Source organism: Aspergillus stella-maris (assembly GCF_047715825.1).
Source record: "Aspergillus stella-maris strain CBS 113639 unplaced genomic scaffold BDV14scaffold_6, whole genome shotgun sequence".
NCBI classification, from domain to species: Eukaryota; Fungi; Ascomycota; class Eurotiomycetes; order Eurotiales; family Aspergillaceae; genus Aspergillus; species Aspergillus stella-maris.
This window is the reverse complement of record NW_027396800.1, coordinates 455,414-478,063: the sequence shown is the minus strand read 5'-3', so window position 1 is coordinate 478,063 and position 22,650 is coordinate 455,414. Positions and strand designations below refer to the sequence as shown.

Below are 22,650 nucleotides of genomic sequence, written 5' to 3'. Positions count from 1 at the left end.
ATTCTTACTTCATCATCCGGAGCAGCCCTATCTTTATACCAGGGTCGGATTCAGCTACTACAGAGTTCAAGGTCCTGATCCGTCAAGGTTATCTCGTCATGGCCCGCTCTTTCCTAATTAGACGCCGCAGGGCTATGTAATCTCCAAGGAAGGTGCGACCATGACCAGTGAATAGGATTAAGGAAGGAGCGATTGAGGTTTGCGTCGGTCGTTCTTTCCTCATTAGACGCCATAGGGCTACATACTCTCCAAAGAAGGAGCGATCATGACCAGTGAGTAGGGTTAAGGAAGGAGCGACTGAGACTCGTATGGGACGTTCCTTCCGTTCTTGGCAGTGAATAACCTCGCTCTCTCCTGGCTTGATTAGAGTGCCGGCATATATATGGCAGGTGCGAATGTGCCGGTATAGACCGTTTCTTCCTGAATAGGCGATGAGCAGGCACCCTGGCAGGCACTTAGGGCTGGGCTGGGCTGAACTGGGCTGGGCTAGTTCTAGGGAGAACTTACCCATCCAACTGACAGGTTGATTGGGGAAGGTACGCCGGAGTTTGATTGCTGCATGCGTACGTACCTGAGCCCTGAGCCCTATGGGACTGCTACTACGCTAGTAGGCAAGGAGTAAAGACCCAGTGTCTCTTCCTCGGATTGACGTTCACGCGGAGGCAAGAGGATTCTATTAGGGAAGGAGTGGCGAGGGATAGATTAAGGAATGGTTTACGAACCAAGAAGCCCTATGCGCTATGGTTATGCAGGGTATGGCACGACCGGTGATCGGAGATCAAGAGTATAGACAAAACCTAGGTAGCTGATCGGATAGGACGGCGACTAACTGTACGTTATACGTTAGCACGTTACAGCCTGGTACTGGTAGTCATAGATCCAAGAATCAAGATAGATCTGTAACTTTTAATTGCAAGATTCATAATTATAATCGGATCCTGAAAATTCTGGAAAATCATGTGTCGTCGTACTTCCGCCGCATGGAGTAATTCCGTGGCTATGGAGTATGCAGATCACCCCATAGCCCATGATCATGTGCTGGGCTGGTGCGGGTCAAGACTCTCAGGGTAAGGGCAAGGGGAAGGAATAGAATATTACTGGACCCGCTGAATTGGTCACCTGGAGGTGCTGATTCTGAGGCTGTTAGAGACTTGAAGTTGAGTGGGAGTGAGAGTGGGATGAAGATTACTCCGTTATCCGTGGGTTATCTCGTTGCTCGTTGCGTAGTGACGTGGCGGTGGTCATGGAGGGATTGCCGCAGTGGCAGCGTTTCGGGGTCAGGGTTGGACTTGCTTCTGGTGATCTGGATCTAGGATGGATCATGGGTTGACTTATCTCTCCTCTGTAACTGTCTCTACGTATCTCTCAAGATATTGTTCCCTAATCCCTGATCCCTGATACATTCTACGTAGATTCTAGACACCAAAAAGCGTGCCCTACCCCCTCCAAGTCAACCCACCAACGTGGAGCAAGGCAATGGTGCAATTGGAGTTTGGACTCGTCTCCAGTCCGGGGAAACCGGCCCAGGCACGGAAAAATATTTCAGTCCATATTTCCGGTACTTTTGGGCTTTGGCCGCTTATTTCCCATACCGTACCCAATACCCAATGGCCAGTCCCTGCCGCAGTCCCGATTTATCCTTGGTTTCGGTAACCGGTTATCCGGGGTGACTAGTTGCTCGAGTTGCTGGTCACCTAATCAGCCGGTTCTCGGACTCTGTTGAGTCAGAGTCAGAGTCGTTGCAGTCTGGCTTTGGCTTTGGCTCTAGGTATCGCATGTCCTGTGAGTCCGGGAGGGATCGGGGGATGTCCGTGCTTTTACTATGGATGCTTTATCCGCGTAGCCGAGTAGACAGGTTAGCCGTTGATGACTTGGGTGTTGGCGGGTTTCGGCTGTTGGGGGATGAATGGTCTGGGGAATCTACTTTGGAAGTATGTTGCGTAGGGTGTTCTTTATCTGATTCTTAAGTACGGAGTTTGAATGTAATAGAAGGATGTTTGCTTGCAGTTTTCATATTCAATGTACGTGATTTTCTCTTCATGTACACTCGCTAGATACTATAGAATGTCGGAGTATAGTATAGACTAAATACAGTTGTATGCCATGATAAGGTATGGTATGGTATGCTCTTTTATCCAAACCCAGTCCAATCCAATCCAATTCTTTTCAGTCCAAATGAGCAACAGCAACTCCAAATAACCGGCCGAATCAAGCCCAATCCAGGTTTTGATATGTGCTCCGATCCAATCCGTATATATAATAACGCCAAGTTGAGAATAATCAGAATGATGAATGATGAATGATTTGGTTGAATAGGTATATAGAAGGGAAGATGAACAAGTCGTAACAGTCGTAAGGTCGTCACACGGAGGGTGGTGAGGTGAGAGAGCATTAAAGGGCCCCGTGGTTGTGTCGGTAGTAAGGTATAGGAGGTAGAGGTGAGAGTGTTGAGATGTTTTGAGTGGTAAGGTGATGTCGTAGATGAGATGATGTTGAAGAATAGTTTAACCGGCAATGCGAACAGGTATGCATTGAGCCGGCGAAGACCAGAAACCAGTCTGTGCCTTCTCTATGCACCGACGACCCTTGTCGACGATGCCGGCATCCTTGTCCTTCTCTTCAGACAGAGTGGGAGTGTGAACCTCGAAGTGGACATGGATGGTTTGATCTGTCTCCTTCGTTGACTCGGTCTCTGACGGTGACTCGGTCTCAATCTCGACTTCGACTTCGGGCTCGGTGGTGGTGGTGGCAGTAGCAGTAGCAGTAGCGGCAGCAGTAAACTTTTTGATAGGTTCTTGTGTCTGAGCCTCCTCATCCTCCGACTCGCTGTCGTCCTCGAACTCGAAAGAGGTTATCTTGGTAGCCATCTCTTGCTGGGCGAACTCGACAGAGAGGACGTGCATGCGGAAATGGCCGAGGCAGCGACGGATATCAGGGTCAGGCGCGGTAGCCTCGCGGGCGAGTTTTTGCTTTGACAGGTTGGTGAGTCTGTAGGAGAGCGAGGATCTATCGGCCATGGGGGGCAGGCGTTTGTTCAGGTTGGCGGGGCTGGGCTTTGAGGAGAGCGACTCCGGGAGGACGTTGACGGCCATGGCTAGAGTGGTACTGGCGATGGCCTAATCGGGTAATGTGGTAGATATTATTAGGGCTGGATGGCCAATTGTTTTACTGAGGGAGTAGGATGCGATATGTGGTGAAATGGGGTGGTGAGGGTGGTGAAGTGGTTGTGGGAGTGTATGGTAAGAGACGTGAGAAGAATCGGGGAGAGCAAGTTCTTATTGCGTGGGAGGGCGAGGGAGTCAGGGAACATCGTGAACTCTGGGCGGTTCTGGCTGCCGTGGTGACTCTGACTGTTCTGGACCGTCTGGGCGCCGGGACTCCCAAAGCAGAAATCCGGCTGATCGAGCGCAGACTCTGCAAGCGGAGATCTCTGGGTCTAGACTCTACCATGGTGCCGTTTACCGGTCGCATTTCTTACAGTTGAAGAGTATATCTTTATTTTATCAATGATATTGATTATTTATTCTTCTAATATGAATTTACATTGTATGATTCTAGAGTTGCCAACTTGCCATACAATTATATCGTGGAGAACTGGAGTCTGGAGATGACAGTCTGCGACCAGCGCAGGGACTCTTGAGAGAGAACAGCAAAATCAAGAGGGCAGCTGACCTTTGCTCAGTGGGGCCGACCCAGCCCAGAGAACTTGAGATTTTCTTGTTGATCGCGTTGCCTGACTCCGTCTCGCCTCCGTAGTACGCGTCTGTCTCGCCTTGAATAGATACAGGGTACACTCCCCAACACTTATCTATATCTTATCATTTTCTAATATTCTACCAGTGGCCATGTCTTCGCCTCTCACATCCTTGACACTGAACAGTCCAGCCCGTTCTCGCCGTTATTCCTTGATTTACCCCTGCACGCTAGAATGGGGCTAGAATGGTCACGAGGTCCACGCCCGCATGGGCGCAATCCTACTGGTCCAGTTTTGCGGGGTCGTCTATCCCCATTGCAGTTTAACCACTCTCAGCACTAACCCTCTCCAGGTCTAGCAATTGCTTGGCTTTCTGTCTACAACGTGACTGGCTGCGGATTCTTTCCCTTCTCCAGCTTCCGGTCAAGTTTGACTTCGAGCCTTGATGCCTGCGAGCCTTGGAACAAGGGCCCACTATTATATCATGATATGGTCATGTCTGATCGATCAGCGACCTCTCAGCCTCTGATATGGCCCATATTCAGGACGACGTGATGTGCGGTTCCGTTGGAGGCCAATGCGAGTTTATTTCGTCTTGGCCATGGTCGTGCCGGGTTGTTTTCCAATTGGTGGGAGGTATGAGAAGTTGGGCGGCTTCGTCACTGCGGGTAATGGCTAACGGCTCTGCCCAGGGTCCCTAAGACGTTAAGAGGTGATGCTATTCAGAGTCCGGAATCTGGAGTAAGGCTGCCGTCATAGATACTCTGCTGGGTATAGGGCAACGGTTGATCTGCTTCGACTATCCTTTTTTAGTTACCATGACGTTGAATCAGGCAATGCTCGAACGGCTTCAGAGATCTGATAAGCTGATACGCGACAGTTGTGTACGGAGTACGGGGTAGTGCTCATTGTGATGCAATGGGATATATCAAATGGCATGACGAGATCGTCTAACGGACCGAATTGAGACGATGACTTGCTGCGCTCTCGCCGAACTCATGCTCATCTGGGAACAATCCATATTGAGACTACCCATTGACACTGGGGCACTAAGAGTCCACGATATCCCTGGCTATCACAACACTGCTAATTGATATCCAGAGCACCAAAGCCAGACACTATCATCCTGCTGAAACCCAGATCTCAAATCGTCATAACATGTCGCCATCAGTATTGACATCTACCTACGGAATCCGGAGTATACTTCGCCACAGTACTCGCCACACGGATAATGCACCAGTGCCATTCTACCGATTCGGGTAAACGCTACTTGACCCCAAAACCCCCATCTAAGGAAATGGTCCTGGGAAGATATGCCGTCATCTATCTTACATCTCCTCTAAACACTGCGAATGTGCGAAATGCGGAGGACAGAGGACGGAGATCGGATATTTACAATCGCACCGACCATTCAACAAGATGGACTCTGAACTCTGGCGGACTACCTCGGATAGCTGCCTCAAGAACCTGATCCTGATGCTGCAAGATTACATGCAGGAGATAGGTGGTCTGCTGAGACTTCTTCTTTATCTTCCGCCGCTGTCTGACTGGGCTGGGTGATGCTCCCTCGGTAGCGCGTCGCCAATGCGGTGGTCACCAGATCACATATTCTCGTCCAAGCACCACTAAGGGCTCGCAAATCGCAATGGAATAGGCCAAAGCATAAGCATGCGTCTATTCTGTGCCTATGGCTGGCCGTGTTAAATCTCCGGGGAAGCTTTCTTTGTGCTTACTCTCGCAATGGGGGAGACAAGGACAAGGGAAAGGGGAGAAGCCATGCCGGCCTAGCCGAGTACCTGCTCGGACATCTCCTGTTCTCCTTGCACGTGGACTGCGGGGAGTATCTCGATCCTTTTCGACAGGAATTGAGGGTCAAAGGCAAAGGACCAAGGCCATTGCCACGAGCGCCGGCTGGTGATATAGCGTGCTGCGCCGGGATATCTTGGCTCTGTCCAGTGTCCAGATAAACGTTTTCACGTAGGCGTAGGCGAAGGAGACGTTACCTGCGTTGTCAATTCCAAAAATACATTTTGATATTCCCCAGCTATGTAGAACGCAGTAAGTTGACATCACATCGCGCACGGATTCGTCTGATTCTCTCCGAAAGTGTAATTCAGACAAGAGGACAAACTATAACAGGGGCATTTAGACTTTAGTTGCTTTGAGTTGAAGCTCGAGATCATCAATACTACTCTGTGTCTTGGGGTACTGGAACATACTCTGTAATTGCGTCGACCCGATAGGACAGTATACTTGGGTCGATGCCGACGGTGTCTGAGCTCGTCACGCGAAGTGAACGGACCGAAGGTAAAAAGCGGAGGTCCCTTATTAAGGTAATATTCCGTTAATGAAATGCCCTTTGTGGTTAGATATTCAAGCGTGACTAGATTCGAAGACATATATGTCTCCGCAGCGAGGGGAAATTGACATTGATATGGATGTCCCTGGCCATACTCAAACCTTCTATTGGCGGGCTAGGGAAGAGAAATCTTATAGATCTATCTGGTAGGTATATAGCGCTGGTGACAGTATGATTGGGAGTACATCTATGGTCATAGTACTACCATTATGTACAGTGTTAGTATTTCCGGGTGCTCTCCTTGCGAGCCCAGCGCCATCGATTCATATCACGATACTGTTACCTACCTGGGTCCTCAGACCTCGAGGGTCGGGATTAAGCACTCAGACTCCGTCGAACAGATGCAGAATGCAGTCTCCACTTGTCGGCTGGAAGTGGAAAAGACATGTGTGTAGTTAGAATTAGTGAAGCGAATGTAGTAGGCTTTTGATGGTAGAGTAAGACGCCTTCTTGAGCGCCGTGTCGAGACTTGCGCAATGGGATGGAACAGCTTCGTGCCGCTGATATGGACGCCCTCGTTGCAGCGCGACGGACGCGAAAGGGAATAGGGCTACAGCTCAACAGATTCATGTTTGGTATGCACCTACCTGGTTACCTACCCAAGCATGGCAGAACACAGGACTAGAGACCGCTTATCATCATCCATTTCGGGGCGGAGTAGTCGAGCGATGCGACATGACATATCTGAGACAAGGCGCTAATTCATCGCAGCTACTGTCTGGAAGCATGTAGATTGTGAATGTCAAGGAGTGATAGGGGTGATAGAAATGTTTTCTCGCTGGGATACAGAACTAGCTCGACATTCGGCGCTTAGGGGAAGTATGTCAAGGTGGCCTTTTGAGAGGGCCATTGGCTAGCCATCATATTGATCTACACTACAAATGGTAGCGTGAGACTGTTAGCTCAGTTCGAATGCGGATGGCGAGCAGAGTATGCCTGATGTCCTTTTGAGTCTTGACGTGTGGTAGATGGCTAGGTCGTATCTGGGACTAAAACCGAGCAGCCCTGCATGTCTCGGAGAAGGAGATAGGAGAGATAAGAATAAGAAACAACAAGATCGAATATAGACCCTTGTTGCATTGCATCGCCAGTCCCAGTCCCAGTCCCAGTCCCAGTCTCAGTCCCAGTCTCAGTCTCAGTCCCAGTCTCATTTCAAGTCCCAATCCCAGTTCCAGTTCCAGGAAACTGAAGAAGAACCCTGGTTCTCGAACCAGATCCCTGACAAAGTCCATCTCATCTAAGCAAGACCAATGCAAGACCAATAGCAACGACATACAACCACAGTAACACCGCGTAGCATCCCAGCGTTCCTCCACCGTACCCCTACCAAGATCCAACATACTTCACTTCACACCCACCCACCCAACCATTGGCCGCACCTCAACGCGCAAGGTCTTGATCGATATACTCAGCCCACGTCGGACAAAGAACGCACAGCTCCCGATCGCCGTGACTCACCCGTGCGCAGCAGGAGGACAGACCGTTGTTTTGTGCCCCCAGGCTAGGTCGCTTTGGGTGATGTTGCGCTTGGTGCGTGGTGCTGGTGACCTTGTCTGGTCCTGGTCCCTTCGCACTGCTTGTGACAGCGATGCTGGGAACTTAGTAGATACTAGATGGCGATACTAGACGCCTTCTCCTTATCCTTCCAAATCAACGTGCAGTCCGCATCTTGCATAGCATAGCATATCCTAGCGCTAAACTACACTGCCAGGCTAGGCTGCAAGTCGCAAGTTAAACAGATGTCCAGAGACGTTGTAGAGAGAAAGGGTCGACGCACGGGCCTGATCGACCCGGGATTCCGCTCGGGTGGGCAGATGACCGATTAATTTAGCGTGCAGCTGGACGGTGGTCATCTGCCTGTGCTAGGTTGGAGATGCTTGGCTGGTTGGGGTGGCGGTTATTCTGGGATTGTAGCATATGTTCTTTTGTCTGGAGCGATGGTGGATGTGCTATGTATAGTCTAGTGTACTTTGGAGGTTGTACGGTTAGGGTTCGTATGGACGGTGGTGGCGGTGTTGAATGAGGTAGGTCGTTACTACATTGTATAGAACTAGTGGCGAGCTGATATGCTTGGAAGTGTGCTATATTTGTCGTGTAGAGCCTTGAAGTACTCTAGTCTCTCGATCATCGACAATCAGTCCTACTCCCACGATATACTTCGGCATTGGTATAAATTCGACGACAGAAGCTTTATCAAGTGATACAATTAGATAAAGATCATCCGCTCGTTCAAATGCTATCAAATCATTCCAGCAGTCTCTCCGCAAACTATAGTTGATGATCTAAATAGTCCGCCCAGGATAACCTTCCAACAAGGCTCAGCCCGTGGTGACGACTGTACTAGTGAAAGAAAGTGCGCCCTGATATTCCAATTCCATTCAAACAAGGCTAGTCTGCATAGCAAGTCTAGAACAAGAGCATAGATCCTTGCTTCTGTCATGCATTAGCGAGAATTCGCCACGGGCAAGACAACCACTAGCATTCCAGCCCGAGATTGTCGACGAAGCACCGGCTATGCTCGACAACGCCATTGGTGCCTTTGCTTCGTATAATGATTCATACTATAGGCATCGAAGGCGCTTGTTTTCTTGTTCTCTTTACTTCTTCACAGTCGGACCCTCGGTGATCATTACTCGCATGGGATATGCCGTCCAACTTCGGAAAAAGCATGCATCAGCACACGGAGGAGGACCACCGCCAGCATGATCACCGGCGCTTATAGTACGGATTCCTGGGGGTGTCCTGATCCTGAATCATGCATCCTGATTCCTCAGATGTCAGCAGTAGTGGTCTTTGATGGACAAGCCACAGCCGGCAAGGCCGCCATTAATCGCTCATGTTGGCCACTGCTCCCGAGATCTTCCCGGCTGGTTATGGCCATTGATATTGATTATTTCGCCTGTGCTTTGTCGTCAGGAATCTGATCGAGGCGCGGCTCTTGCAGTCTCCTGGTTTTTGATTTTTATTTTCCTTTCAGTTGGTCGTCTTTTGTATTTGTATTTCTGCTGCCTGTGATCGGTTCGCTGGGAGGCCAGTAACTTGACCATCCATATGCAGGGTTCTTTGAGACACTAGGTTATCTCAGCTCAGGACTTGCCAGTGGGATCCGCGCTACCCGACGGTCATGCTTGTAGTTGGAAAATAATGAGAACGTGAGAGTAGTGGAAGAGAGGATAATAAGGCAATGGCTCCTCCGTCTTATCGTGGGAGACCAGGCTTGTGCAGCTTACAAATGTGCATAACGGCAGCCAATCACAAGTGACCGCCCTCGTTCTGTGTGCCCGTGTCACACCCGCTGCTTCTCTCCCAGTTAGCTCTCTTAGCCTCCTTCGCAGACGAATCCTTCCCTCTTCTTTGTTCCTCTGCGTCGTGGCCTCTTCCCTTTGTCTGGTGCTTCGTCTATCTCTAACTTTCCTGATTCCCCACTCCTCCTCACTCCGGACTGTCGCTCCAATAGTCCGTCTTTTTGCCTTGCACATACTCCCAGGCCACCCCTCCCTAGACTCCGACTAGAACCACTACTACTCTACACACAGACGCTGTTGCTTGTTGCTTGTTGGTCACACTTACTTCCATCGCCTGTACCCACTGATCGGTTCCGTCAGCGGCAAGCTGTGAATCGACCGCAGCAGCTTCCCTGTCGCTGTTGGTGGCTCTGCATTTCTGCAGCGAGCGAACCTTGGGCGCACCCCCCTGGTTCCTCAATCGGCCAGTTCCCAGCGTCCCACACCAAACTGCGAGTCTGCGACCGCTGCGACCGAGTCTTGCTCTGCCTGCGCCTCCTTCACTCATCTGCACCAGCCACACGAGGCTTTGCGCCCTGGCATCAGTCACCAGCCACCAGCCACACTTGTTCTTCAGCCTGTGCTCTGCCTTGATTAGTCACCGCCCAAGCAACGTGATCTTTCCCCTCAGCAGCCAGAGTTAATCCAGCATTCCGTCCACCACAAGAGTTCGAGAGTCAAGAGTCCCCGTCCTCCTCTAATCTCTGGTCCTTCTACTACTACCCCCCTCCGACCCCCCGCGGACCTGGGAAGCTCTGACACTGATTTGCTCCCTTCCTTTTCCCCGCTGATCCGCCCGCCTGCCACCTTCCCAGTCTTACTCTTACACCACCCAAGCCAACTGCATGCCCACCCGCGACACGTCTGCTCTGAGTTGTCCGAGGGCCACCTGCATCGTCGCCGTTGCTTCCTTTCGCCTCGTTGCAGCAGCCCATCACCTCCATCTCGGCGTTTTGACTCCTCGCGCGTCTCTCTGACCCGCCCGCGGCCTCGCGACCGCTCTTTCACCCTCCTCTTGTCCATCCTTGGCCCGCCATGTATGGCACCTCCCATTCCGTTTCCGCTCCGATGAATGGGATCGGAGGCGATCTCGTTGATGGCTCGGGCACCATCAATCCTGCTGATTTGAATAACTCAAATGGTATGTTGCATCTTTTTCTATCATCTGTCTCGGTCGCATTTTCCTTTTCTTTGATTTTGTATTTGTTTTCGTTCGCGCGACTGTCGCGTCGCTACCGATAATGGGGGTCTCTAATCTATTATTTCCTACTGTCTGTCCATCGCGACGACCCTCGAACTGACCTCCCGTCTAGTATCTGTCATTCTTCCAACACCACCTTACGCTACAGCAGGAGCAGCAGATCCCAGTTTAGTCCCTCGAGGTATCAAGCGCGCTCGTACACCCGAACGACGCGCAGTTTCTCGCGACGGTGAAGATGATGGTACGTGCGCCAGGTACTCTTGCGCTTCGGCACCCAAGCTGCTAGAGTGACCTCGAGCCACTTATTTCGTTGCTTTTACTGTTGCTGTTGCTTTTGTTTTGCATTCGTCTACTTGCGCTCTTGCGATCCAAATACTGACGCACGACATCACAGACGAATCAGCCCGTCGGAAACGTGGCCGACCACCAAAGCCTTCTTCACGCCCATCTACCAGTGATTCAGGCGCGCCAGTAAACCCTCAACTACAAACGCCTCAGATGCAACCTCAACAACTACAAGGGTCACCGCCCAACGCTTCACCTCCGCTGGCCTCGCCTCCTGAGAAAACCACACCCTCCAAAGCTCCTCTAGTCAAGGCTCTTCCCACTGTTAGGGATCACACTACCGATCAGCTCAACGAGGCGCGCGATGAATATATTCCCAAAGAGTTCGATGACGCTGGCGAGCAAAAGGTGGATGCGGACGGCAACCTGACTGGCGACCGCGAATACAGGTGTAGGACGTTCACCGTCCCACTGCGCGGGAAGAAGCTGTTTATGCTTGCGACAGAGTGTGCTCGAGTTCTTTCCTACAGAGACTCCTACCTCCTGTTCAACAAGAACCGGTCACTGCACAAGATCATCGCCACTCAGATTGAGAAAGATGATCTCATTCAGCAGGATATTCTTCCATATTCCTACCGCTCCCGTCAAATCGCCATCGTCTCAGCGCGGTCGATGTTCCGTCAGTTCGGTAGCCGTGTCATCGTCAACGGACGGCGCGTACGTGATGATTACTGGGAGAGCAAGGCTCGCAAGCAGGGGTTCACCGAGGAAGACCTTGCAGGTGAAAAACGCCCGGGCGGCGCCAAGGCCCGTGAGGCTGCGGCCGAAGCTGCGAATGCGCAAAATCTACTCCCAACTCTGGGTCATGGGGATGTCATCTACAGCAATGTGCTGGAGACCATGCCCGCCAATCTTGGTTCCATGTCAGGCCCGCTTCCGATGATTCACATGGCCACCACGACAGATGACCCACGTTTGCGGGAGTACACAGGCTTGCCTCGACCCAGGCAAGAGATCACTGGCCAGCCTTACCAGGACCGGACACAGCCCAGCACCGCTGCTGAAATCTTGAACCAGGCGACCCACACGACTGACTTCAACAAGATCTTGACGTCTCAGCGCAACTTCCGACAGAAGGGACTCGATGAGTTCTACGCCAAACAACGCGAAGCGCCAGTGACGGCGGCGCAGTCGCAGCCTGAAGCTAGTACATCTGCGGCACAGCCTTTGCAGTCACCACGACTTTCGACTACAGGTATTTTGAGCTCGACTCCGGCCCAGCCGAACATGATGCCGCAAGCTCCAATGATGCCTAGCCAAGCCGGGTTCCAGCCGCCACTACACCAACAGCCTTCGGTGGCGCAGTCACCCATCCGCGCTATGCCTCCGGTTGGGCGCCCTGAGCTTATGCACCAGCGGTCCAACCCGGCTTTGGCGCCGCAGGCTGGACCTTACGGTTATGCCTCGCAGCAACAACAGATGTGGGGTCAGCCACCACCGCAACCTCAGGCCTCTCCTTTACCTTCCAACCCACAGGGCATACCTCAGTACCCCTCACAAATGCACCAACAGCCTGGGTCACAGCCGCAGCAACCTCAGCACCAACAGTCTCCTTCCCCTCTTGCTCACAACCTATCGCAACAACACCCGTCACAATCTCCGCGTAATCAAGTCCGCTCGTCGGTGCCCCAGATGCCGCAGAACTTTGCGATGCACCATCCTCAGACACCTCAGCAGCAGTCCATGGCGTCTATGGGCTTCCCTGCTGGTTCCGGCCCTTACCCTACAATGGCTGCTCGGAGTATATACCCGTCACAGCATGGCCCAGCCGGACAGCAATTCATGCCGGGGACGCCTCAACAGCCTGGGGTTGGTATGGGCATGAACCCCGCTATGCCAGGCTGGCCAGGTCAGCCAATGCAACCTGGTCACTCACAGCCTGGCTGGTCCACCTACTGATCGGTCTCACCTTTTCGTCTTTGATTCGTCTCTTTGGTGTTTCGGAGTCATGTACCGGGCTTTTCTATCTGGTTTATATTTTTACCTCTACTTGTCATTTCTTCGAAGCTATACATTACTTGACTTGCCTAGCTTGATTTCCATCAGGGTTGGGTATTTCCATCCATAATTTGCGCATTTCATATTCACAATACCCCGTTGTTATACCCTGATTTATTTGTTTCTGGTCTCGGGTTCTAGGCAATTTGATTTGGGTCTGGCTTATGAATTGATTGTGCATTACGATAGAGGACCGGTCAGACTTGGACATGGTACGTTACTGCCTACTGGTAGTTGTTTTTACTAGTATGGGATGGCGTTTGCTTGATTATTATTATTATTATTTTTCTTGCATCACCCTTCCCTCTTGACTGTTGTCCTTGTGTTCTTTCTACCCTGTCTTGTACTGCACTTACTTCACTTACTTCACTTACACTTTTGCGGTCATGATTTATGTCTATATCGATCGATGCACACAAATTGACCTCACCTCGCCTCACTTGTCTTATCATCTTATGCTAGTGGTAGATTACATAGTATAGTATTTTTATCTTTCAAACCAACCAATCATAGGGCATGAGCCATATAAGAAACATTGAATACCTCGCATCCTGAAATCTCACCCCTCAACCCACCACCTTTCACTCGCTCCTAGAAAAAAAAAAAAAAAACAAGACCTTAAGCAACAGTCCCCGTCGCAAAAACCGGATACCCACTCGTCACAGGCGCCGCACTACTCGCACAAACACACCCACCCTCCGTGCTCGTCGCGGGCGGCGCCGTGCAGTACGCACTCACGCTCCAAACAGCCGTAGTCGTCGGCTCAGGCTCGTACACCTCCTCTGCACGCACAAGGACGGGGATCACGGCGCCTGTGCTTAGTCGGAACGCTTGGTGGCCTATCACGCGCAGGATGGAGGTGATTTCGCCTGAGTGTGCGGTTATCGAGATGATTTGGTTGGTTTTGGCCTTGTTTGTGCTGTGATGGTGGGTGAAGCCTGAGCCTCTGTGGCCTGGGTAAGGGGTGGCTGTGGGCGTAGGAATCGAGACGAAGGATGAAGAAGACGGACTAGGTCCATCAACACCCGGATAAAAGATATCATCCAGCGCCTTCCGACTCCGCAAATCCTGCCCCTCACTTGGTTCCGCCGTAGTCCCAGTCCAAAACTCATCCTCCTCCATGAACCCAATTTCAAAAGTCCAACCGGGGAACAAATCCTCGATATAACTCTTGCTTCGGCGCGCGTTACAAGTGTGCATGCTCATTCCCTCGCGGAATCCCTCCTTGACTTCAGGAACAAATGGCGCAGAGTGAGTTTGGTTGAGAGGGAGGTTCGAGAAGGTTATATTTGCTGTCTTTAATGCGCGCGTCATGGGACTGGAATAGTATGCGTCTGGGAATGCGATTTTCTGGGTGGCGTATTGCGAAACCCAGTAGTCGTGTGCTATTTGGGCTTGTTCTATTCCTGCGGGGGTTAGGTCTGCGTCGAACCAAGTTGCTGTTGCGTTTCCTGTTAGGAGGGCCCAGTAGCACTGCGCGTATCAATTATTGTTAGCCACGCTTAAACATACTCATACATACTCAAGGGTGATTGACTAAATGGTATTGCAGAGGGTGGTGGACGTACATTCCAAGCAGGCGTGCCGTAAAAGTCCTCGGCAGCATTATGCCACCCCTCGCCGTGCCGTCCCATAAAGAGAAGCTTGTAGCTCACGTGGTTGGGGGCATTGTCGTTCAGGTACTCCAGTTGGCGGTGGAAGCGCTGCCACTGAGTGAGATTTTTGGAGCCGGGGGGTGAGCCGAAGAGCTGATCGGCTTCGTAGGCGCGGTCTAGGAGGCCGAAGTTGTGGGACGTCTGTGGGTTGTTTGTTAGTATGTATACTTGCGTATAAAGTGGAGAGAGTGTGTGGTGTGGTTTGGTGAGGGAGGGGGAGAAGAAAAGGGGAGAATGACGCACATAGTCAAAAGTAGAGGGGTCTGTAGATGGGTCATCTTGAGCAAAGTAGCCTTTGACGGTGGTGTAGTTGATGTGCTTCGCAGCTGAGGCGACGGCGCTGAGGCCGAGCGTTGCTGTGAAGGTTGAGAGCTTCATCTTTGTTAGTTCTTTGAACATTGACAGGAATTGCAGCGAGAGGATACGCACTTTATAGGCGTTATGCGAACGCAATCAGATCGAGGCACGCTCGGATGTTCCTGGAATGACAGAGCCTTGAGCATGGCGGGTTTGTCGTCCGAAGCCATACAGGCAGGGATGGCGCCGCACGTGGGAGGCTAAGGCCGGGTCGATATTAACGCTCGCGACTATACGCCGGTCCAAGGCCTCTCGGCTCGGGTCCTGGCCTGAACTTCATTTCGGGGGTTTTACTTCAAAAAGATCAGTCAAGTAAATCGTCTAGATTATGTATTAAGATTGTAAGTAATATACGTAAAGTCTCCTATGTCCAACCCAGCGCTTCCAAGAATGCAAAAAAGAAACCGACCGCAACACCGAGAACCCAAGATAATGCTCAAGAATCCAAAATATCCAACATATATATCACAGAACCTTTTAAGAGTACAGTAAGATATCGAAAAAATATCGTTCGTCAACCAAAATTGGTGGGGGTGCGGTGCTCGGCAAAGGTGTATGCCTTGGGCTTGTGGCTCGGAAGCTGCTGAGCCACGAACCGGTGAGCTTCCTCTTGGTCCGGGAACTCGTAGAGATGGAACTCCGTGGCCTTGGCATCCCCTGGCATGTCCCCATCACAGTACGGGGACCCCGAGTGTCCGCTCTCAGAATGACTTTGCTCGAGGGCTTGCTCGTACGACATGGAAAGGTCCATTGGGACCTGGCTTTGAAAGGTGGCCTCTGGAGACGGCATCGAGGTAGCTTCCCAGGCTTTCCCTTGTAGGGTGCCATCACAGCTGTAGTCTGGAAATGAGGTGAAATGGGCGGGAGCAGACATTGGTGGTGCCATCCCTCCATACTGATATGGGAAGTTCATTTCCATACCCAGTGGGGTATCTGGTGGTGATGCGATGTTGATCTGCATTGGTTGTGTCGTGGGGAATACATGGCTCGTAGGCGCCGCGGACAAGCAGTAGCCATCTGTGGGCGTTTGCGGAAGCAGATGGTGGAGATCCTCCGGCGTAAGGGGGGTGGGCGGGGCGAGTGAGCCCGTCGTGACCGGTTGTAGCATGGTTGACAGCTCAGTCTTTGCAGAGCTCAAGACACCAGCCTCGGCAAAGGTGGACAGGTTCAAGGGCGAGCGCTGTGAAGAGGCTTTTCGCACTCCCGCGTAACGGGAGTTGAGACTCTGTGCAGACTTGGAATGCTTCACAGACCCGTAGTTCTGACCGCGTGTCGTGGGTGACATGGACGAAGTAGGAAGAATTGAAGAAGACTTGGTGCCAATGGCAGCAGGCCTTGGCCTCTTTCTACGGGCAGCGAGGTCAAGCTCTTTGCCGGCCTCCTTCCAGGCCGGTGCCCGGTCCGTCCTGTTACCAAGCTGTGAAAGACCAGGTGAAGTGGTGATACCGATTCCATCAAGTCCGTCAGCGAGCATATCTGATGAGCCTCGGCGCGTGATAGTCACGTCCGACTGCAGAGCATATTGCATTGAGTTATACTGCGCGCCCGCATCGCTAGCGGACCGGTAGTCAGAGAGCGATTGCGAGTTGTCAAAGCCGGGAATGGAGAGATCCGCGCCTGAAGTAACAGATCCCCAGACTGCAGAGTCAGCGTCTGTTGGGAGGGAGGTGGTTGGAGACACTGATCCGCTTGTCGCACTCTGGCCGTCATGACTATACGGACCAGCGGCGGCAGCGTTTATAGCTCTCTGCAGGGAAGCAAGGCTGGCTGCGCGAGCTGTCTCGCTCCGTGCCTGCTGATGCTTACATACGCCAGCAGATTCAGAAGCTTGTTTGTCGTTGCCAGATGGGGAGGGCTTCGAAGGTTTCGGTGTAGAAATTTTGCTCTCTTCCGGCTTCCCCTCATCATTGGATTCAACTGACTCGGAAGGGTTTGAAGACTCGGTTTTTCCTCTGGCGACTTCCTCTGCTTCAGCCTTTGCCTTTTGCATGCGCTCATATTCCTCTTGTCTCCTCTGCTGCTTTGCCTTGGCTCGTCGGTTTTGGAACCAGTTCTGCGACAAGTCAGTAAACGTGGACTTATAAAGATTATCTAGCTTCACGTACGGCAACTCGAGGAAGACTGAGGTTTGTTTGGGCAGCTAGTTGGCGCTTGACGTTGCTGCTGGGCTTTGGGTGTGCTTGAAATTGTGCTTCCAATGTCTCGACCTGCTCTTTGGTCAACCTCGGCCGCGAGAGGTTCTCCGCATATTCCTCATAATCCATTATAGGCTGGTGATAGTAGTCGACCATATCAAAAGGCGGATGAGCGTAGAGGTAGCCGTCCATTGGGTGCATCATAGAAGGGTGGACCATTGACGGGTCGTAGGCAAGGTGTTGTTGCTCAATTGGCACGCCGGGGTGGCCAGCGAAGGCATATGGGTGATGAATATAGTTCATGATGGCGGTGTTGAGCCGGAGGGGCTCGAGGACAAGGACAAAACGATTGATGAAGGACAACAATGATCGGAGGGGTAGTAATGTAGAGGTTCTAAGCTTGGATCGCGAGACGGTTCGATGGGAGGTGGAGGGTGCTGTGCTGGGGAGCGCAGAGGGACAGTGGATCGAAGGTGTGAAGAGAGTGACTGGGGCTGAAGCTGTTGATATGTATACTTGCAGCAGGTGGGATCCAAGATTTAAAACGTCAAGAAGGTGAAGAGAGCAGACATGAAGTCCGACGACAGGAGCTAATAAGGACAGGGAAGGAGTGACTGCTGCTGTACGAGAGCGGGACTGCAAAGCAGAAAATAGAAAAAGGAAAATTAAGGAATGGATTTAAAATCAAAAGGGTAATAGAAAAATTAATTAATAAATAGGAGAACGAAAGAGGCAAAGGGAGTGTGGGCGACGGACAGAAACAGAAAGGAAAGACTGAGAGAGGGAGTGAGGGAGAGAAAGAGAGAGAGAGAACTGGAGATGGAGAAGGAGGAGAGAGGAGAGAAGGCGGACGGGGAGAAAAGTGCCATTGGGGCGATCGTCGCCCGGAACTGAGATCGGTGCGTCGGTATCTGTCTTACAGTACGCACGCTGCTTACAGGCTGGCTGCACGATTAAAGTATTTTAATCAAGCTACTCTGGGTTCAAGGTTCCCGCAAAGAGATCGTAATCGCGACAGGCCCTTCAGGAACACAATGGCTAACTATCCGTTCCCAGTCCAGTGGGCTGCTTCGTCTGAGCGTCAGCCCAGGGGGTCAATCCGTTCCCCGTCCCGGCTATCTTGGCCTTATCCCAGCGGCGGTGACCGTACGAATCGCTCGTCTGAATCAGCTTCTGTTTGAGTTTGCTCTTTTATTGTTCCTTTTTCTCGTTTAGGTTGTGCACTGCTTGCTTTTTTTGTTATCATCGGATCCAACTACTCGGTGGTGCTGACCCGCAGGGTTCGTGTGGTTCGTTTTCGAACTTGAACCCTTCCTTGCCTTATGCCGACCGACGTGAGATCGATAGCAGCATCATCCATCAAGCCATCAAGATGTTCAGAGGAGAGATTCGAGGCCCGTCGGCTTCAGAGGCAACCAAATCTACCAGGATGGCAAGGTAGCGAGATCAATAAAGGGAGCCAGGGGCTTTCTGCAGCGATTCTGGAAGGCTCCTTCTGGTCTCTTTTTTGGCCGGATCCTTTCTCTCGGAGTTTCAAGACGAGAAAACTGGAATTGTGACGAGTTGGAGATGCTGCTATCGAGCTTCATGAGTTCCTGCATTAGCGTGGTCTGGGAGGGCCAGTGATCGCTTGCGATGCGGGTTACGATGTGCTTCCAAAGCTCCAGTGCTCCAACTACTCAACTAGTTAGTCAAGCCCAAGCGTGAGAGTACGTAGTTAGTGTGATGATAATGGACCTGGTCCTAAAGTGATTTACATGAGTTCGACATCTGGGGTGGATCAGAGGGAGCGCAGACCCAGGAATTCGGGAGTTCCTGACCCCATCTTCGGCAGTCGTCGTTTGTTGTGGGTGAGGTCACGGGACAGGCACACCACACCAGCTACACACACATATTCTGGATCTGGTTAGCGCGACGGGCCGGTGCCAAGACGGTCTTCAGGTGACCCAAAATCCGATTCCATTCCAGACTGGAAGCTCGGACATTTCTCCTCTGCTGCTCACCCTTACACCGCGCCTGTTGCGAAACACTCATGACGGACGCCCCAACCCGGTGGGTTTCGTTGTTTTCAATTGATGAAGATGATGCTTTCTTTGTAGTTGCCCAGTTTCAGAACTCAATAGTGCTCTTCACCAGGCGGGGGCTCCGAAATCTGGACGCTTCAGCCTTCCTCGGTGTTGCTCGGTCCAAAGGAGAAGGTCCCCAATCCCATGGTCAGAAATTTTCATTTACTTGCTCAGGAAAGTCTAGCTCCTTCAGGTCATTCTTTGGGGCTCGAGGGTCGACACTCGACAGCCTCAGATCACTTTTTCCCTACTCCTGGACGCGTGGGCATCCAGGCTACATCCGAGTCAGTCGCTGGGTGGCCCCCAAGTACAGATCGCCAGTCATGCCTGTCATCCTTTTCACTCAGTGGCTCCGTTTCCTTGGATCTGCCAATCATTTAACGGCCTGGAGGGGATTCAAGGTTGGGCCATGACAAAAAGTTGAAAAGGAGGATCATTCTGCCCTGCAAAAGCGTGGCAGCACAAGCCAAGCCCCACTAAATTCAATAGTCGACAGATCCTGTCGATCACTCCCAGGATCTCTTGATTCGATTCCCTTCGTCTTTGCGAATCAAGCGCGGGCGCAAGCCGGTATCGTCGCTTTCGTATTATTTCATGAAAGCTTTGGGGTGGTAGATACACGAGTGACCTGAAAGACACCTTCGTGATTCGTCCATCTTCGCAAATCTGACCTGAGAGGCAGGCCGTCAAATGTAGACTGTCAGTGTCAGCATGTTCAGGCTCGACGCTAACGATGACAGTGTCCGGAGCGCCCGCACAGTCCACAGGTTACGCAACAGCTGTCCAAGGGCCACCCTGAGCACCCTACATGCAGCGCAAGATGTCACCTCAACCTCGAGATATGTTAGGGACTCTTTGGCACGGAAACTATCAGATGCTCTCCCTGCGGGTCTTGGTTGGCAAATACTCGAGCGGTTTATGCATGCACTTCGACATTCATGCTTCCCTAGTTTCTCTTTCTAATCTTTTCAAACTGCGGCAGGGCAGATTAGCAATCCAACGTTTACCTCGAACAAAACGGTAAACTTATACCGGTGCTTCGGTGGCTGGAACCGTGCCATAAGGCCACAAAGCTCGACCTTCATGCGGAATATTCCCCTTCGCTTGGACCATGGAGAAAACTGGATGCTTCTCCCAGTCTGGCCTAAAGGGCGATCATGGACCAACCAATCAAGTCGCTCAGAGTACGGATCGCCCTGGTCTCCAGTCTCCACGACTACCAAAGTACGTACCCTTACGTACTATATGTGTCTTCGGAGTAACTCGGTGTTCATTTTCAATCTCTACAAAGGGAAGGAAAGCTCTCGTTTAAACGCTTAGAAGCACATCAGCACCAGCGAAACAGATCGTGCATGGAAGCAGTCTCCGCGCCTCGACCACCAAAACCCAGTGTGAGATGGCTTCATCACTGAGCCTGCTGTAGTACACCTTAGGCCAATGATCTTATACACAATGACCCGAGGGAAACTTTCTTCTTTCCCAAGGCCAATCAGTACTCAAATCACTTTTCATCACAGTCAAGGATGTGCTTTTCCCTGCAGACATCAAAGGAGGATACAAGCTCTATACTACAGAGTAGATCGATGGCGGGCGAAGCGCCTTGATGATCCCGCAAGCACAGTGCACGCCCCCCGTTGAGGCGAACCAAATCAGCGGGTGAGGGTCCCGTCATCGCCGGTTGAATTGAAGAGCAGCTCGTATGTCGAATCGGAACGCTAGAGAAGCGATATCCGCCGAATATCGTCGGTGATGTAATTAGCAAGGTTTTGAGATACCTCCAGAGCAGGGCGCCAACCCCTCAGGTTCCCCTGAACTCTGAAGGCCTGTCTCCAAGTTTTGGGTCCAGGTTGTTCTCCGTACGCCGAAAGTAGCAAGTACTGGTACGTTTAGGGAGATGTTCTGCGCTAAACTCTTTAGCATAAGGTTACGCCTTGGCAGCGGAGTGATCTGCTGTAAATCCCAGCAGCCATTCCCATCATCGATCCTCCCACAGTCCTGGGTCTGATCATTGTCAATCAGTCCTTGGGCTCATTACGGGATGCAAATCATATGATCCCGGTAGATCAGGGCCTCAACTGCCACCGGTGATCCTCCTGGGTTAGTAATCTTCGTGATACTACCTTGTTGTCGGCTGTACAGTGTGATGTCAAAGTTGACAGGAGTTTTCTCACCGAATCATTATGCCGACTACAATACGGGTTCCGGCTCAATGCGGAGTACACCATCAATACGTATCAGCGCTCGCCGTAATCTTACTGCCTGCTGAGCTCGGGGTCGACGAGATCAGCAAAGTGCCAGCTACGCCACACTTGTTTCACGAAAATGAGCTATGCAGCGGTGTTGCCAGTCGCCACCAGCTGTGTAGGAGACCTCCGAGTGTGGCAGTGCGCCTCTTTTCCCCTTCGCCGTTTTGGTGTTGAGGTCTTGACGGGTTTTTCTGCAGGGTCAGAATAGCCCCAGGCATGTCTAGAGAGCTATCGTATGGTTCCAAACCAAAGGGGGTCGTTTGGGATTTGTCATGCAGATAATAGCGCCGATTGATAGGTGGATAGGTTGCGATGGCCACCGACCGGACGAGACTCGAGAGGCGCTGTCTCGACTCTAGTCTTTCTTTTTGCGAGTCTCAAAGACCGCTGAGTGGCGGTATCGAGCTCTGGCTGTACGACGGCGCAGTTGCACGACGCTGACGGCGGCTATTTTTACTGACAATATCTTTGCTATCTTGCGTCGAGCACAGACGGTCAAGCTCTACTTGCTAGGGCATACGCAGGTATTTCTGCGACTTTGCTGCCTTTGCAGCTTCAAGTTTGCACACGGGGAGCTCCCGTCTTGTGCAGAGGTTTTCACAGACGGTAGCTGCGACAGAGGATGCATACAACTATGCATACACATTATGTGCATCAAATTATGTGCAAACTGCAGATGGCGTATAGCTGTCGCCACCTAAGGTAAGAGCTTTGCATCGCCTGGGCGACGTCTCGAAGCTGCCTCTCCCTTTCAAGTTCCCCTTCGATCCCCTCTAAGCCTTGAACTTATTGATGAAGCTTGCCCTTAGATCGGATTTGCGGGGACATCCCACTTAAGAACAATAAAAGAAGACCAGGGCCCGACAGGGTTCGGAAAGATGGAACAATCTTCCCTCCTCCTCTTGGACAATGACCCATGTTACATGCTCCCTTGCAGATGGCGCTGGGTGAGTCGTTACAGTGCAGGGCGGATCCATCGAGCGATCTAGTCTCGTTTTTGACGTGAGGTGTCGGCAGAGAATCCGATACATCAGCTTTCGAGAACTCGAACGGCTCTCTGCCAGTGGACAGATCGTTGCCAACTGATCACCGCGTTTCTTTGGCCTTGAGAACAGGATTACGCATGCTCGTGTGGTAGGACACATGATGGCCGAAGCAAAGGCTGCAGAACCGGTGGTACAATTGCATCTCCGGCAGCGCCTGAGTGGCTCGCAGCAGTCCATGTCTGTGCCCTCGACATTTCTTTTTCTGTGGTTCATCGGCTACGCTACTTGCCTTTGCAGGAGCCACATCTGTGCAGCATCATTGTT

The 22,650-nt window shown here is 51.7% G+C and overlaps 6 protein-coding genes across 6 annotated transcripts; 2 read left to right on the top strand and 4 right to left on the bottom strand.

Annotated features, from left to right (window-relative positions):
• Positions 1 to 1,993: 1,993 nt before the first annotated feature.
• Positions 1,994 to 3,290, bottom strand: BDV14DRAFT_166388 (uncharacterized protein). Its single transcript, XM_073767477.1, has one exon. The coding sequence runs from the start codon at positions 3,090 to 3,092 to the stop codon at positions 2,505 to 2,507; it is 588 nt and encodes a 195-aa protein (XP_073632098.1). The 5' UTR covers positions 3,093 to 3,290; the 3' UTR covers positions 1,994 to 2,504.
• A 755-nt stretch (positions 3,291 to 4,045) lies between these two features.
• Positions 4,046 to 4,530, top strand: BDV14DRAFT_166387 (uncharacterized protein). Its single transcript, XM_073767476.1, has one exon. It carries the CDS (start codon positions 4,225 to 4,227, stop codon positions 4,393 to 4,395), a length of 171 nt encoding a protein of 56 aa, XP_073632097.1. The 5' UTR covers positions 4,046 to 4,224; the 3' UTR covers positions 4,396 to 4,530.
• Positions 4,531 to 6,769: 2,239 nt separating this feature from the next.
• On the bottom strand, positions 6,770 to 7,244 carry BDV14DRAFT_166383 (uncharacterized protein). Its single transcript, XM_073767475.1, has one exon. The coding sequence runs from the start codon at positions 7,202 to 7,204 to the stop codon at positions 7,043 to 7,045; it is 162 nt and encodes a 53-aa protein (XP_073632096.1). The 5' UTR covers positions 7,205 to 7,244; the 3' UTR covers positions 6,770 to 7,042.
• A 2,708-nt stretch (positions 7,245 to 9,952) lies between these two features.
• BDV14DRAFT_118300 (putative nuclear localization protein) lies at positions 9,953 to 12,944 on the top strand. The gene is made up of 3 exons (XM_073765829.1): positions 9,953 to 10,478; positions 10,651 to 10,779; positions 10,933 to 12,944. Exons 1-3 carry the CDS (start codon positions 10,373 to 10,375, stop codon positions 12,780 to 12,782), a joined length of 2,085 nt encoding a protein of 694 aa, XP_073632095.1. The 5' UTR covers positions 9,953 to 10,372; the 3' UTR covers positions 12,783 to 12,944.
• Positions 12,945 to 13,499: 555 nt separating this feature from the next.
• On the bottom strand, positions 13,500 to 14,914 carry BDV14DRAFT_196448 (phosphoglycerate mutase family protein; the record flags this gene model as incomplete). Its single annotated transcript, XM_073772451.1, has 3 exons — positions 13,500 to 14,354; positions 14,450 to 14,677; positions 14,780 to 14,914. The coding sequence occupies 3 exons, from the start codon at positions 14,912 to 14,914 to the stop codon at positions 13,500 to 13,502; spliced, it is 1,218 nt and encodes a 405-aa protein (XP_073632094.1).
• Positions 14,915 to 15,308: 394 nt separating this feature from the next.
• On the bottom strand, positions 15,309 to 17,531 carry BDV14DRAFT_118275 (uncharacterized protein). The gene is made up of 2 exons (XM_073765827.1): positions 16,999 to 17,531; positions 15,309 to 16,946 (listed from the first exon to the last, which is right to left on the bottom strand). Exons 1-2 carry the CDS (start codon positions 17,329 to 17,331, stop codon positions 15,408 to 15,410), a joined length of 1,872 nt encoding a protein of 623 aa, XP_073632093.1. The 5' UTR covers positions 17,332 to 17,531; the 3' UTR covers positions 15,309 to 15,407.
• Positions 17,532 to 22,650: the final 5,119 nt, after the last annotated feature.

Excerpts from the sequence above, each read along its gene's own strand:
- BDV14DRAFT_118275 (XM_073765827.1), bottom strand. The coding sequence starts at position 17,331 with ATGAACTATATTCATCACCCATATGCCTTCGCTGGCCACCCCGGCGTG. Across the intron at positions 16,947-16,998 it reads TCAGTCTTCCTCGAGTTGCC|AACTGGTTCCAAAACCGACG; the intron begins GTACGTGAAGCT and ends GACTTGTCGCAG.
- BDV14DRAFT_118300 (XM_073765829.1), top strand. The coding sequence starts at position 10,373 with ATGTATGGCACCTCCCATTCCGTTTCCGCTCCGATGAATGGGATCGGA. Across the intron at positions 10,479-10,650 it reads TGATTTGAATAACTCAAATG|TATCTGTCATTCTTCCAACA; the intron begins GTATGTTGCATC and ends CCTCCCGTCTAG. Across the intron at positions 10,780-10,932 it reads TCGCGACGGTGAAGATGATG|ACGAATCAGCCCGTCGGAAA; the intron begins GTACGTGCGCCA and ends ACGACATCACAG.
- BDV14DRAFT_166388 (XM_073767477.1), bottom strand. The coding sequence starts at position 3,092 with ATGGCCGTCAACGTCCTCCCGGAGTCGCTCTCCTCAAAGCCCAGCCCC.
- BDV14DRAFT_166383 (XM_073767475.1), bottom strand. The coding sequence starts at position 7,204 with ATGAGACTGGGACTGAGACTGAGACTGGGACTGAGACTGGGACTGGGA.
- BDV14DRAFT_166387 (XM_073767476.1), top strand. The coding sequence starts at position 4,225 with ATGGCCCATATTCAGGACGACGTGATGTGCGGTTCCGTTGGAGGCCAA.